We start from the raw sequence: 13,968 nt of genomic DNA, 5'->3' as shown, positions 1-13,968 counted from the left end.
GCACTTTTCCTCTCTGCCTACACGCTGACTTTGTCTCAACATACCCTCTTCCATTTTCTTGCAAAACTCTGCCCCTTTGGTGCCTCCCAGCCACACCACATAGTTTGTGGTGTTTGTGTTCTTCCTGAAATCTGAGGGGTCCCCCAGAAAGTCACAGGGCATCATGCAGAAATTCCACTGGAAAAGTCCCAGCCCCAGAGATATTCTGTTCTCCCACTGCCTCCTGTGCATTCCTCCTGCCGGTTTCACCGGTCGCTTCCTCCTTCCACAAGAAATCTGGATTCCAGCCCCCTGGAGGCAGCTTCTCCCCTGCCAGCAGCTATCACAGCACCTTCTCATCAAAACTGACCTGTGACCCGCTCTTACAAAGGCAGTCTCACCCCAGTTTTATGTTGATACATGCCTACTACAGGCCATTCTGTATGAGCCCACGAACAAGCGCAGTCCTGTACCCACAGCCTCAGGGGTTTCTAACCCTTCTCATTGGGAAATTTTAACCCATTTTCTGAAGCATAGCTTAACCCGTCATCTCCTGCAATCACATGGTAATAGACTGAATACTGTTTAATGCCTGTCCCTTACACTAACGCCCAAGTTGTGTCCAGGAATGACCGCTATGCCTGAGGTGTGATGAAGTCCGCACTGCCAAGGCATTCCCACCGGGTCTGAGACAGCTTCTCTTCTTACAGGGCAACCTTCCTCCCGACTACCACATCAGCCTCATAGACATAGGGCTCGTGCTGGAGTACCTCATGGGAGGCGCCTACCGCTGCAACTATACTCGGAAGAGCTTTCGGACCCTTTACAACAACTTGTTTGGACCCAAGAGGGTAGAACTAAGTGAACGTGTGGTGTTCCGTGCTTTCTGGAATCATATGTGGTTCCTGCTGTGCTTTCCAATAACTCAGGCTATCCAAAGCCAGGCTCTTCATCCCATCCCCAAGCACACCTAGCCTTCCTCCTGCAGCGACTCAGGTGTGAGGCCTCACCGTCCCTGCAGAAGCCCAGCCTTCACCCGGAGCCACTCTCCTTCACCCCTTAGCAAACTGGGCACTCAGCCCATCCATTGCATCTGCCTTCTGTCCTTTGTCTACAAAAGCCCTCCTCCTGGCCTCATTTGTCTCTGCCCTCTCCAATCCACCCTACCTACCACCGTAACGACCCTCATCTTCTAAAGCAAGGGACATGACAGTGCACTTCCTGCTTAAAAACTCCCAGCGTGCCCCACTTCCTGAAGAATCACCGCCAGCTCATTATCATGGCATCTGAGGCTTTCCACCAGTGTCCCCACCCTGTCGTGGGAGACCACGTACCTACACCAAAATCAAATTGTAGTGCTGTGCCAGCCATGTCTTCCTCTGATCAAAATTCCATGCTTATCACAAGTCCAACTCAAATGTCAGATCTTCCATGAAGCCCTTCTCTCTCCCTGGACTTAGAAGCCCTGCAGCTCTGTGTCTGCATTTCTGTTAGGGACCTTCTTTGGTTCCTCCTGGATTGAGGGTCATGTGTCTGCATGTCTTTCTCCTCAACTGACTTCAGCTGACAGATGCAGAGTTTCCATATTAAAGCATTTCTTTTCCTGGAATATTGTCCATAAGTGTTAATAAGAAGTACTTTTTAATCTACTGTTATGTCTCCTGCTAACAATACTACTACTGTGCTACTAACATTAGTTATCTGAGTAATTTGATTTTTTTCTCTCCTTTCATTACGCAGCCTAAAGCCCTTAAACTTCTGGGGATGGAAGTAAGTAGGATTTGTTTTCAATAGACCTGTGACATCTTGGCCAAATCTATGTAGGCCTCTTCATTTTATGTTTGTTTAACATAAAATTGAAGGAGTTTGTTTTTCATGAATAAATCCACTACACTACACATCAAATTACTTAGATGATTTAGTTAAATTATATAAAAGGATCATAGGCATTTTTTTAAAAAGAGGTAAAAGCTACCCAATTCATTTTATGGAGTTAGCAAAACCATGGTTTCAAAAGCAGACAAAGATTAAACAAAAAAACTAGAGAATAATGCCACTTACATACGCAAAAATCATAAATAACACCAAAAGAAATTCAATGGAATATTTTTAAAGTCCTAAACAAGTAATTAAAGTCTCTGAGAATGCAAATCTAATGTAATGTAGTAAGTCTGTAATATAGCGTGTCATATCAATAAGTCAAAGAAGGAAAACAGTATGATGTGATCATTTTTCAATAGATACTAAAGAGGAATTGAAAAAATGTAATTCTTTAACTTTTTTCAAAAGTTAGGTTACTAGAAAGAAATAAAATAAAATAAATTATAAAATCAACATACTCTCTGATGTGATTAAAATACATGTATACCTTGTAATAAGAGGAAACCTGTTACGGAGCAGTGGCACACTGGAGTCATTTCTATTAAAATCAAGAACAAGACAAGCACGCCCATTATCATCGGCATCATAATTATCCCCATTAGCTTTTAAAACTGTTCTGGAAATTGTACCACATGAAAAAATAAACATTAAAAAAAATACCTAAAAAGGGGAGAAAACGATTATCCACAAAAAATATTTCGTATCTAGAAAACCCATGAAAATCAACTGAAGTTCCCTTACCATAGGACAAAAGTACCTAGAAATTACCTTAACAAGGAACCCTAAGAACAAAGCACTAGACACAAAAATATACAAATGAATGGAAGAAATACCATAACACATAACATTGAGATTGACTATTGTAAAGATTCTTCTTAAATACATTGATGAGTTAAATATCATCCCAATTTCTGTATGGATTCAAGGTAGAAGGTTTGATTCTGTGTTCACAATTAAGACTGACCTTTAGCATTGTCGCATCAGAGTTGATGGAGTTGTGGTCCTGTAAGGGTTATGATGTGGAGCTTTCCATACTTTCCTATTCTCTCAATTCTTTATGTCATATAGGGCTTATCTATTGAGTGAAGGTTCTCCTGCAAAATAACCAGGTCCCACTGCTCTTTTTTAGAGGTGTATCTTTCACTACCTTTATAATAACGTTTATGAGTCCACTCAAGCTTTCCATTTTCTCTATTCAACTTTGGTCATTTATATTTTCCTAGAAAATAGTTTATTTCATCTAGACTTTCAAGTTGATTGTTATAAATCTTTCTATAGCAGTCTATTTTTTTCAATCTTCACAATATCTTAGTTGTGTGCCCTTTCTTCTTCCAATTTTTTAAAAATTTGTATCTTCTTTCTTTTTTTTCTTAACCAAACTTGCCTACATATTTGGTATTTTTGCTTTATCAAGCAACTTTTCTTTTTTCTGTTTTCTATTTTATTAATATCTGTTTTATTTATTTATTTTTAGTAGAAAACCCTTTTATTCTCCTTCCTTGCTCCTGGATTTTTTGTTTGTTTTTTGAGGTAAAATCAGTTTATAACATTATATAAATTTCAGGTGTATATCATTATATTTTGAATTCTGTATAGACTACGTTGTGTTCACCACCAAAAGTCTAGTTACCATCTGTCACTGCACACATGTGCCCTTTACCCCTTTCGCCCTCCCGCCCGCCCCCTTTTCCTCTGGTAACCACCAATCTGTTCTCTGTTGTATCTATGTGTTTGTTTGTTTGTTTGTTTTAACTTCCACATATGAATGAAATCATACAGCATTTGTCTTTCTCCATCTGACTTATTTTGCTTAATTATCTGTCTTATTCATTCCTTCCATATACTTTCTATAGAGTTACTGGATTATTTTTATTGACTCATTTGAAAGTGAAGTGTGCTCATTTTCAGTCTTCCCTGTATTCCAATAAATGCATGAAAGGTATATCTTTTTCTCTGGGCATTGTTTTCATGATATCCCACAGGGTTGGGTAAGTAGAACCTTCATTGCCATTCATTTGTAAATAGTTTATAATTTCCTCTTTAATCCAAGAGTTATCTATAAGTATATTTTAAATTTTCCAGATATAGATTGTTGTTGTTGTTGTAATCCTACTGACTTACAGTTTTATTCCATGACTACATGATTCCTAGACTACGTAATTTCTAATATCTAGAATTTTGTTGAGATAAAACATCTCAAAGGAATTGGGGTTTAACGCCTGGTGGGCTTTGATTAATGATCCATGTGTTTTTGTGTATTCTCATGTATTCTCATGCATGCTCTCAGCTGTTGGGTACAATTCTCACATTTATCTGTCAGAACAAACTTGGTGTTTATGTTATTCAATTTGCTTCTCTATTTACTAATTTTTTCAAGTTTGTTTCTAAGTGAGGTGTGCTCAGAGACTCTTACTATGATTGTAGATGGGTCAATTTCTCTTTACACTTTCATTTCACATCTTTTGATGCTTTATTGGGTTGTTTCTCTTTTTCTTATTGATTTGTGGCAGTTCTTTGCATTTTAGGGAAATTAACCCCTTGTTTGTTTTATTCTCTCTCTAGCAATCTTAAAAGTATTTTAAGAGAAGTTTCATACAATTAACATTTCAATAAAAATTTTCCCTAGCCATTAGCGGATTTTGATTTGATTTGATATATTCTTTTTTTTTTTTTTTTTGAGGAAGATTAGCCCTGAGCTAACATCTGCTGCCAATCCTCCTCTTTTTGCTGAGGAAGACTGGCCCTGAGCTAACATCCATGCCCATCTTCCTCTACTTTATATGTAGGACGCCTACCACAGCATGGCTTGACAAGCAGTGCATAGGTCCGCACCCAGGATCCGAACGGGCGAACCTCAGGCCGCCAGAGCAGAATGTGCGAACTTAACTGCTGCACCACCAGGCTGGCCCCTGATTTGATATATTATTGAAAATAAAGCTATGTTTATTTTTAAATTTCTATAATGTCAATTTTTAATTTATGTAGAACAACCTTCCCTAAATTACTGTAACTATAGTTTTACTATGACAAATTACAAAATTAAAACAAAAACAGTTAAGAAGACAGCCCAGTGGCATAGTGGTTAAATTCTCATACTCTGCTTTGGTGGCCCAGGGTTCGCAGGTTCAGATCCTGGGTGTGGACCTACATACCGCTCATCAAGCCATGCTGTGGCAGCATCTCATATAGAAAACAGAGGAAGATTGGCACAGATGTTAGCCCAGGGACAATCTTCCTCAAGCAAGAAGAGGAAAATTGGCAACAGATGTTAGCTCAATCTTCCTCACCAAAAAAAAAAAAAAAAATTAAATTAAATCTGAGGCAAGATAAAATAGTTTCAATAAAAATGTTATAACAACTCATTATGAGGTTGCAAAAATTGAGTCAGTCATGAACAACATGTGATAGAAATTGGAGAGCCAGGATCCCCCAGGCCCCAGTCATTCCAGCTGTGTGGACGTGGGCAAATTATTCAGACTTTGGGCCACAACTTTCTCATCTGAGGGAACGGAAGAAATTCACAACTTCTCAGAGTTGCTGTAAAAATAAAAGTAGATAATTGGTGGGAAAGCTGTTTGCAAAAGAACCAATATCCATTTCTATCATTCCATTGAGCACTGAAGTCTCAACCTGGAATACTCTAAGCCCCACACGTTTCCATGATGCTCCCACGTTTCACCCTCAAACCTCTCAGCCTCATAATCGCTGTCGGAGATGGGAAAGGTTGGCCTTTGCTTGTACCACATGCATCAAAGGACAAAGCTCATTCAAAAGGGAACATTTGTTCCTTAAACCATCGGCTGGGAATCTAAGACATTTTTCTCTATCCCCTCTTACATTTTTCTTATTAATCTTTGGTTCAGCTGTGTCTGGCAAATGAGCGTTGATATTGGGAGACTTCCTGCAGCAAATAAACTGTGGGCTTTTTCTCTCCCATGGTGCTATTTGTATTTGTCTGTCCTTTTTTTCAGTTTTGCAGCATCTCCTCCATTTTTAAAGGCTTCTGAAAAAAATTGTTAACCCAGGGGTATAAGGTCTTCAAACAGTAGTGTGCCTTTTCAGTTCACTTTGTTTTAGTTGGTCTACTTATCATAATAAATATGTGCATCTTTTCAAAAGAATTAATATTCTGGGTGGAAACAGATGTACTCAAGGAAACTCTGTATTACCTCTGACAGAAAGGTTTTCCTTTTTCCAGTAGTCCTGAAACACTTTGCTGCACATTCACGGCAGAACCGTGACAAATATGCTTGTCTCCCGTCAGGATGATGAGCCTCCAGCAAAAGGGAAGAAAAAGAAAAAGAAGAAAAAGGAGGAAGAGATCGACATCGATGTGGACGATCCTGCTGTGAGCCGTTTCCAGTACCCCTTCCACGAGCTGATGGTGTGGGCTGTTCTGATGAAACGCCAAAAAATGGCCGTCTTCCTGTGGCAGCGAGGCGAGGAGAGCATGGCCAAGGCCCTGGTGGCCTGTAAGCTCTACAAGTCCATGGCCCATGAGTCCTCCGAGAGCGAGCTGGTGGACGACATCTCCCAGGATCTGGACAACAATTCAAAGTTAGTGTCAAGGGACGCTCAGAGCCGGGAGAGACTATTGTCCTGAGCACTTGTCCCTTTAGGGTGAGGGGTGGCAAATGGATTTCTTGGTTAAGTACAATTATGTTTAAAGTTTCTTCATCAATCACTTTGTCCATTATACCAACATTTTTCCTTCTCTCTGAGGTGTTTCTGGATGGTCACTGTTTTTGTTTACTGCCTTCTCGTGTGAACTATTAAAACAAAATTTTAATGCAATGACAATGAAACAGATTTCCATAAGAAAACACATACTCAGAGGAGTACAACTTGAGTGAACTTGTGCCCTTGAACTTGACCTTCACAAGTACCTCTGTTGTTCTCCTCCTTAGGTGGGACAGGAGGGCTACAGGGGTCTGGAGTTGGGTTTTTCCCTTCCTCCAGTACTGTTGGGCTCCATTAAGACCCCAGTAAGTTAGGCTCTGGTTGATGAGTTTCTCCTGAGGGCTGACCTTGTTAAGAACAGAGCACTCTGATGTATTTCAAAATGGTTCCTTTCCCCTCGCCCTGCCAGCAGCATGAGGGGGCTTTTCTCCCATTTTCTCTGAGAGAACTTGGTGGAGCTCCTAGAGGTAAAACTCATAAAAGTGTGTGCGCACTCCCCTAAGACTGGGCCTCCCTGGAGTTATTAACTCTCAGACTTGTCCTCACCAGGCCCCCAGCAATTTGTCAATTACAGTTCAGATTTTCCTACCCCAGCACTGGTTCTGGAAAAGGGTTGTGCTTGTGGGTTTCTGCTCCAGTAAGTTGTGATTCTCTGTATTCGCATGTCTGTCTCCCCAGTTTGGGGGGTATTAGTTTGCCCTGTGACCACAATTCTCTGTTGAATCTAGGAGAGTTGTTGATTTTTAGTTTGTTCAACATTTTACTTGTTATTAGGATGGAGTGGCAACTTCCAAACCCCTTATGTGCAGAACCAGAAACCAGAAGTCCTAGTACAACTTTACAGACACATGAATTTGAGTCACATATAGGCAACCCTGCCAACACCTAGCATCTTTGTTTTCTGAGGCACACTGCTTTTATTTTGGACTCGATTTCTAAAATCACTCGCTGATTTCTAAGCATCATGTATTCAAGGCTGTCTATACATGGGGAGGTGTTCTCCTGCTTCAGTGGCTTGGTAAACACAATCCCTCTGCTTCCTGGAGGACTCCCAAGGTCACGTGTCCCCCTGGAGCAGAATCTGAGATCAGAAGGTACTGCAGAATGCATGACTCTCAGAGAACAGAGGAGGCATTCCCCCCTACATAATTCCACCAGCTCGTAACTGGAATAAAATATTCTGTAAAATGGAGAAACAAAAACAGAGACAGGTGATCACCATGAGACTCTATCTTAACCACATTCCATGAAAAGACATTGAAGGAACTGGGAATGTTTATAACTATCATTAAATATTTGAATCAGGGTCATGTGGAAAAGGGAATAAATTTTATGTTCACAATCCAGCTTGTGTCACCTTTTCCATCCCCCACCCCTGGCTCCCATTACTTCCCCCTCCCCTGCCCCCAGCTCTTAGGCCCCCATGACAACTGGACTTTGTCTCTACCATAGCAAAGAGAGTGTTGAATTCTCTTGTAATCAATGTGTTATTGAGATATTACTCACATAGAGAGGAAGGCACATATCCTAAACGTATGGCTTGATGATTGTTCACAAATGGAACACACTGGTATGACTGACACCCAGATCAAGAAACAGGACCTTACTTGCACCAGAGAGCCCTCCTGGTGTCCCTTCTCAATGTCTACCTGCTCCCTCCACAAATGGTAGCCACTATTCTGACTTCCAATCCCACAGGGGCTGTTTTAAACTCCTTTGCTGTCCTTTCTGTCTGCATTCCTGTTCTGTGAACACTTGAAATTGTGTCCATGGGGACTAAGGGGCAGATTTGGGGTTAACCTAAAGATCCATTTGCAGCAAGAGCAGTCAGCCCCCAACATAACTGAGCATGGAGCCCTGGCCCCAGCTGTCCCCTGCTGGGGACGTACCCCATCAGCTTCCTGCTTGCAGAGGATGGGAAATTGAGGATTTCATGTTCCATGGCTCCAGATGTCCCTGTGGACGCATCTCTCTAACAAAGGGCATGTGGCCACTGCGGCTTCAACCCCGACTCCATTTCTTTCCTTCCAGAGACTTTGGCCAGCTGGCTGTGGAGCTGTTGGACCAATCCTATAAGCACGACGAGCAGATCGCCATGAAACTGCTCACCTATGAGCTAAAAAACTGGAGCAACTCGACCTGCCTCAAGCTGGCTGTTGCAGCCAAACACCGGGACTTCATTGCTCACACCTGCAGCCAGATGCTGCTGACCGACATGTGGATGGGACGGCTGCGCATGAGGAAAAATCCTGGCCTAAAGGTATGCATGCCGTGACCGTCAGACCGGTAAGGACAATATAATGACAAGTGACATCTATGAGAGCTTACCCTCTGCCTGGCTGAGCTAAGCATTTCCTGTGGATTATTTCATTTATTCCCCTGAACAACCCCATGAGGGAGATGCCATGACAATCCTTGCCTTACAGATGGAGAATCTGAAGCTTCAAGATTAAGTGACTTGCTAGGATCTGAGCTGGTAAGGCGTGGGTCCAGGACCTGAACACAGGCGGTCTAATGCCAGAGCCCAACCGAATCAGCGTGCCTGGCTTAAGCTGGGAGCCCACCCTAACTAACCACGCACCCCTGGACAGGCCATCTGCCCACCATTAAACAGGCACCTGAACTCTATTTCCCTCGCAACTCTCAAACTGTGTGATACTATTTTATTTGGCAATGTTTTCATTACAAGGGGTTTATGAGAGACTATGAAATTATAAAAGGGTTTGAAAAAGCTGTAGTGAGGAGAAAATTGTATTGCAATCAAATGCTAAATCTGCTATTTACTTCTGTGAACTAATAGGTTATCTTAAGAAGAGATTCTAATCTTAGATAACCCAGCTCCATAGTGGCAATATTACTTCTATCTCATGGTATTGCTATGAGGATAAAGAAAAGACAATCGATGTTTCATTGTGTAGCATGGTTCTAGAAAATAGGAAGAACTCCATTTCTTTAAAATATGAATGTTACGCCTAACTGTCCAACTCTATATAATGCACTAAGCTGATGTTATATATAACCATGGGTATAAATCAATAAATACTTTTCAGAATACCAAGAATAATGAGAAGGTCCTAAAGGTTTTAAGGAAAATAAAACAGTTTACCTACAAAGGGATAAGCAGATTGGCATCAGACTTTTCATCAATAATCCTGAAACCCAGAAGGCACTGGAACAAGGCCTTTACAGTTCTGAGGGGAAAACATTTGGAACCTGGAATATTTTTACCCAGTCCAGCTATTTTAAGCATGAGGATAAAATATCTATTTAACATAGGTAAAGATTCAAATTATATACTTTCTATATACCTATTCAGAAAAACTACTTCAGCAGCTATTCCACCAAAAGAAGGGTAAAATTTACAAGAAAAAAAGGAGATGTGGAATGCGAGAAACAAGCCCCACATTTTAAAACCCCCATATGGAAGCTGTGCAACAGGATGCGAAGGCAGTCAGACTGAGTATAAGGAGTAAGTGAGATCCAAGAAGAAAGTCCTCATGAAGAACAGAAAGGATTCCAATAAACAGACAGAGTGACTAAGAAGCAAAAAGTATCAGAGATATAGGTTACAGAAACAAAAATAGTTTATAATCCTTAACAAGAAAGTCCTTAATGAGAAAATATAAGCAGAACCAAATTTCAGGAAAAACATAAAACTGCACAGAAAAGTTAAGGGTCAGTTATGATTCAAATTAAAAATTGGAAAGATTTTAGCAATTGGTAGAGTGTAAAAAAAACCATTTGACCTTTAATGCTACAAACATGTCCCTTTAGCGGCACCAGAATTCTACATTAAAACTGTAATCATAGCCTGCCTTGAAGCAGTGCAACAAACAGTATTTATACAATAATAAAAATAGAAATGCTTTATATTGGTTTTCAGCTTTTAGAATAGTCCCATAGACAAAGCATTGAAGATTTAAATATGGTTCCTAAACAGAATCCAAACGTTATCAATTGTGAAAATAGAAAAGCGGGGCTGTTCCGCGGGCCGAGTGGTTAAGTTCACGTGCTCTGCTTCGGCTGCCCAGGGTTTTGCCAGTTCAGATCCTAGGCACAGACATGGCACCACTCATCAGGCCGTGCTGAGGCGACGTCCCACGGAGCACAACCAGAAGGACCCACAACTAGACTATACAACTATGTACTGGGGGGCGTTGGGGAGAAGAAGAAGAAAAATTTTAAAAAAGAAGATTGGCAACAGATGTTAGCTCAGGTGCCAATCTTAAAAAAAAATATATAAAAACAAAGGTACAGCTGAGGAAAGTTGGTGGTGGAGGGAGAAGGGAAAGTGGTGATATCCCCACACTATAAAATGGGAATCAAGACTATCAAAATGTGCTGGAAAAAGAGAGAAAGATTTCAGTCTATCATGTAAAGTTACAAAGGTAACTTCGTAGGAACTGAAAATACTGATGTGGCTATTAAAAATGGGAGTGAGAGGGGGTAGGATGAAATAAAGTCTCATTTAAAATAATAGAATGTCAATAGTACTTAAATTAACAAAGAAATAGCAATATAAGATACAAAAGTATCAATAAGAGCTAAAACCAGAAACAGAAGTGACTATCTCAAACTATAGTTCAAAAATTTCTCTTAAAGACAAATGACATGAAACTATATATTTAAAAAACACATTGTGAACCTGAGTATATCAACCTAGAACAACCAACGTTTTAATAAAATTATTAAATTTTAATGAAAAATTCTTTGGGCACCCAGTCAAAAAAGAACAAGGAATTCATAAGGAAAAGAAAATTAGATTATCATCAGATTTTCAACAACGATCATTTATATCAGGAAAAAAACATGCTGTGTATCGTATAAAGATAGTCCCAGAAAGAAAATGTGAGGCAAGGATTTCATATCTACGAAAAGCGACTGTCAAATACAAAGGGTACACACAAACTGTTACCTGTTGGTAACAAGAACCCAAAGGAATATTGTTCCTATGAGCCCTTTCTGAAGAATCCATTAGATAATGAGCTTCCCAAGACGCAAAATAACCAGAGAGGCATCAGCATAAGGACCAATAGCGAGCGACAGATATATATTTACCTGCAGTGCTGAGTATGTAATGGCTATATGTTCTGATAATGTAGATATAATGCAACCATTCAAAAAATGAGGGAAGAATGGGGAGCACATATGCAAAATAAAATTGTAACTGTTTTCCATAATCATAATTGATAGTAGTATTATTACCATTGTTATTCTGAAGCTATAAAGTTAAAGCAACAGAGTAATGATGGCTATTTTGTTCCATCATCCCGCCTGTCCTTAACAACTAGGACTCAATGTGGAACAAAAGGAAATACAGGTGTAATCTAGAAGAGGGTAAGTAAGCCTATAGTGCTTAATTGGAAGCATCAATATGAACTCATTCCAGCTCTACTAATGAAAAGCCTAGAAACAATGACCTACCTAAAAGCAATGAACAATAATGCCCAGATTGTGGTCTTGAAATACCATTTCCCACTAACTGATACCAGAACTTCTCCGAGAAATGGTTGAGTGCAGGTCTGGAGCAGGAAATATACAAGATGAGCCTGGAACATCTTGACATACCACATGGCAAACAAGCTGTCAAAGCAGTAGGTTCAGATCGGGGGACCCAGGAACCAACTTGAAGAGGCTTCTACTGCCCCAAATGGGACAATTTGACTTTCAATAATATTGCTAATAGCAATGGATTGAAGCATATCAAACATGTTTAAATCTGTGAGTTCATAACTAAATATTAAAAAAAATAATCAGTCGCCTTAAGTAGATGTTAGGACAGCAATTCATTATCTTGAAAACAGGTAAATAAGGGGAAAGAATCAAGCATTTATCCTGCGCTTCCTCTATGAACTGTACTATGAGTAGATGGGGGGAAGGCCTCTTTGTAAAATTATTCCAACTAAGAAATGGAAAACAAATGATAGAATTAGAACATCACCAATTTTCAACACCCAGCAAGTTAATGAATCTGGCATGGAGCATCAGTGGCTGCTAACATCAAAAGAGGGACAATCTGCTTCCTGATGAGAGAACACACCATCTACAGTCTCGCCAAAGAGCTCAAACCTGGGTCTGGTCAGGCCTCTGCATGCAACTGCCAACTGGCAGGAAATAACGAGGACGGGGAAGCATCTAGAATGGCACACGAGTCTTGCAATCCCCAAAATCCACTCTGTGACCAACTCCACAGGTCCAAATCCTCTAGCTCTTCAACAGATAAACCAACAGGAAATGTGTATATTAAAAAACATTTAAAAACATACCAGAATTGTAAAGGACAAGATTAAGCTGTAGCGTCTGTAGCAGTGCTGTCCACAAGAAAAAAATTGCAAGCCACATATGTCATTTTAAATTTTCTAGTAACAAAAAGTAAAATTTTTTGGTTATAAAAAGTTTTTTTAAAAGTACATTGTAAAATGTCAAGAAGAAACAGTTGAAATTAATTTTAATATGTTTAAGCCAGTAAATACAAAATATCATCCTTTCAACATGTTATCAATAGTAAATCACTAATGAGACAGTCTCTGTTCTTTTGTTGTACGAAGTCTTCAAAATCCAGTGGGTATTCTGCACTGACAGCACATCCTAACTTGGACTAGCCACATTTCAAGTGCTCAGGAGCACATGTAGCCTGTGGCACCCAAACTGGACCATCCAGGTTTAGGGACGCACACTCAGGTGATAAAGATGTAAAAGAATGCACTGAATTGGTTCCTCAAAAGTCGGGATGGTGGTTCCTTTGGAGAGAGGTTTGTGATGGGGACCAGGTACATGGAGGGGCTTCTCCAGTGGTTGACACTGGCCAATTTGATGACCCAGATATGACGGCAAGGATGCCCACCTTATGATTCCTTAATCTATGCCTGTGTTTGCTGTGCTTTTTTCGTATCTGTGTTTTATTTTATGTTAAAAAGGTTTACAAGAGTTTTTACCCCAGGAGCAGGATTTGAGAAGCGGAGGGATGTGGCAGGAGACCTTCCCTTTTCACTACGAGTCTATCTAGGCTATTCAGTTTTCAACCACATGCCTGTATTACTTCAATTTTTTAAATATTAATGAATAAAATTGAGAAAAAGAGATCCAAGAAAGTTGCTATCATTTCCTTCTTTTTTAAAGTAACACCTCTTTTAAATATTACGTATACCGAAAGGTAGAAATATTTTTAAGCATCGAATTTCCTTCAAAGCATTTCTAAATTTGCAATGTAAAAATATAATTATTTTAAATCAGGGATTGTTTGGATTGTTCTTTGTAATTTAATTTTTTGAATAGGTAATATAATATGCACATGGTTCAAAAATTTTTCACTATCTGGAAGGATGTGATAAGTCTCCCTTCCATGCCTGTCCCCCAACTGCCCTGATCCCGCCCATGGCAACCACTGGTACTTGTCTCTTGTGTATCCTTCCATATATAAAGCTACTA

At 40.0% G+C, this 13,968-nt stretch overlaps 1 protein-coding gene across 6 annotated transcripts in view; it reads left to right on the top strand.

Annotated features, from left to right (window-relative positions):
* Nucleotides 1–13,968, top strand: part of TRPM1 (transient receptor potential cation channel subfamily M member 1) — a 103,958-nt gene that overhangs the window by 54,596 nt on the left and 35,394 nt on the right. For 5 of the 6 annotated variants that reach the window (XM_070571856.1, XM_070571838.1, XM_070571827.1 and 2 more), the window contains 4 exons: nt 690–830; nt 1,720–1,749; nt 6,125–6,417; nt 8,572–8,800. In XM_070571856.1, coding sequence (XP_070427957.1) covers nt 690–830; nt 1,720–1,749; nt 6,125–6,417; nt 8,572–8,800 — 693 coding nt within the window. The remainder of the gene's footprint in view (nt 1–689; nt 831–1,719; nt 1,750–6,124; nt 6,418–8,571; nt 8,801–13,968) is intronic. The other variant, XM_070571870.1, reaches the window with a different exon arrangement.

This window comes from Equus przewalskii, chromosome 1 (genome assembly GCF_037783145.1).
Source record: "Equus przewalskii isolate Varuska chromosome 1, EquPr2, whole genome shotgun sequence".
NCBI lineage: Eukaryota > Metazoa > Chordata > Mammalia > Perissodactyla > Equidae > Equus > Equus przewalskii.
This window is presented reverse-complemented; position numbering and strand designations above follow the sequence as displayed.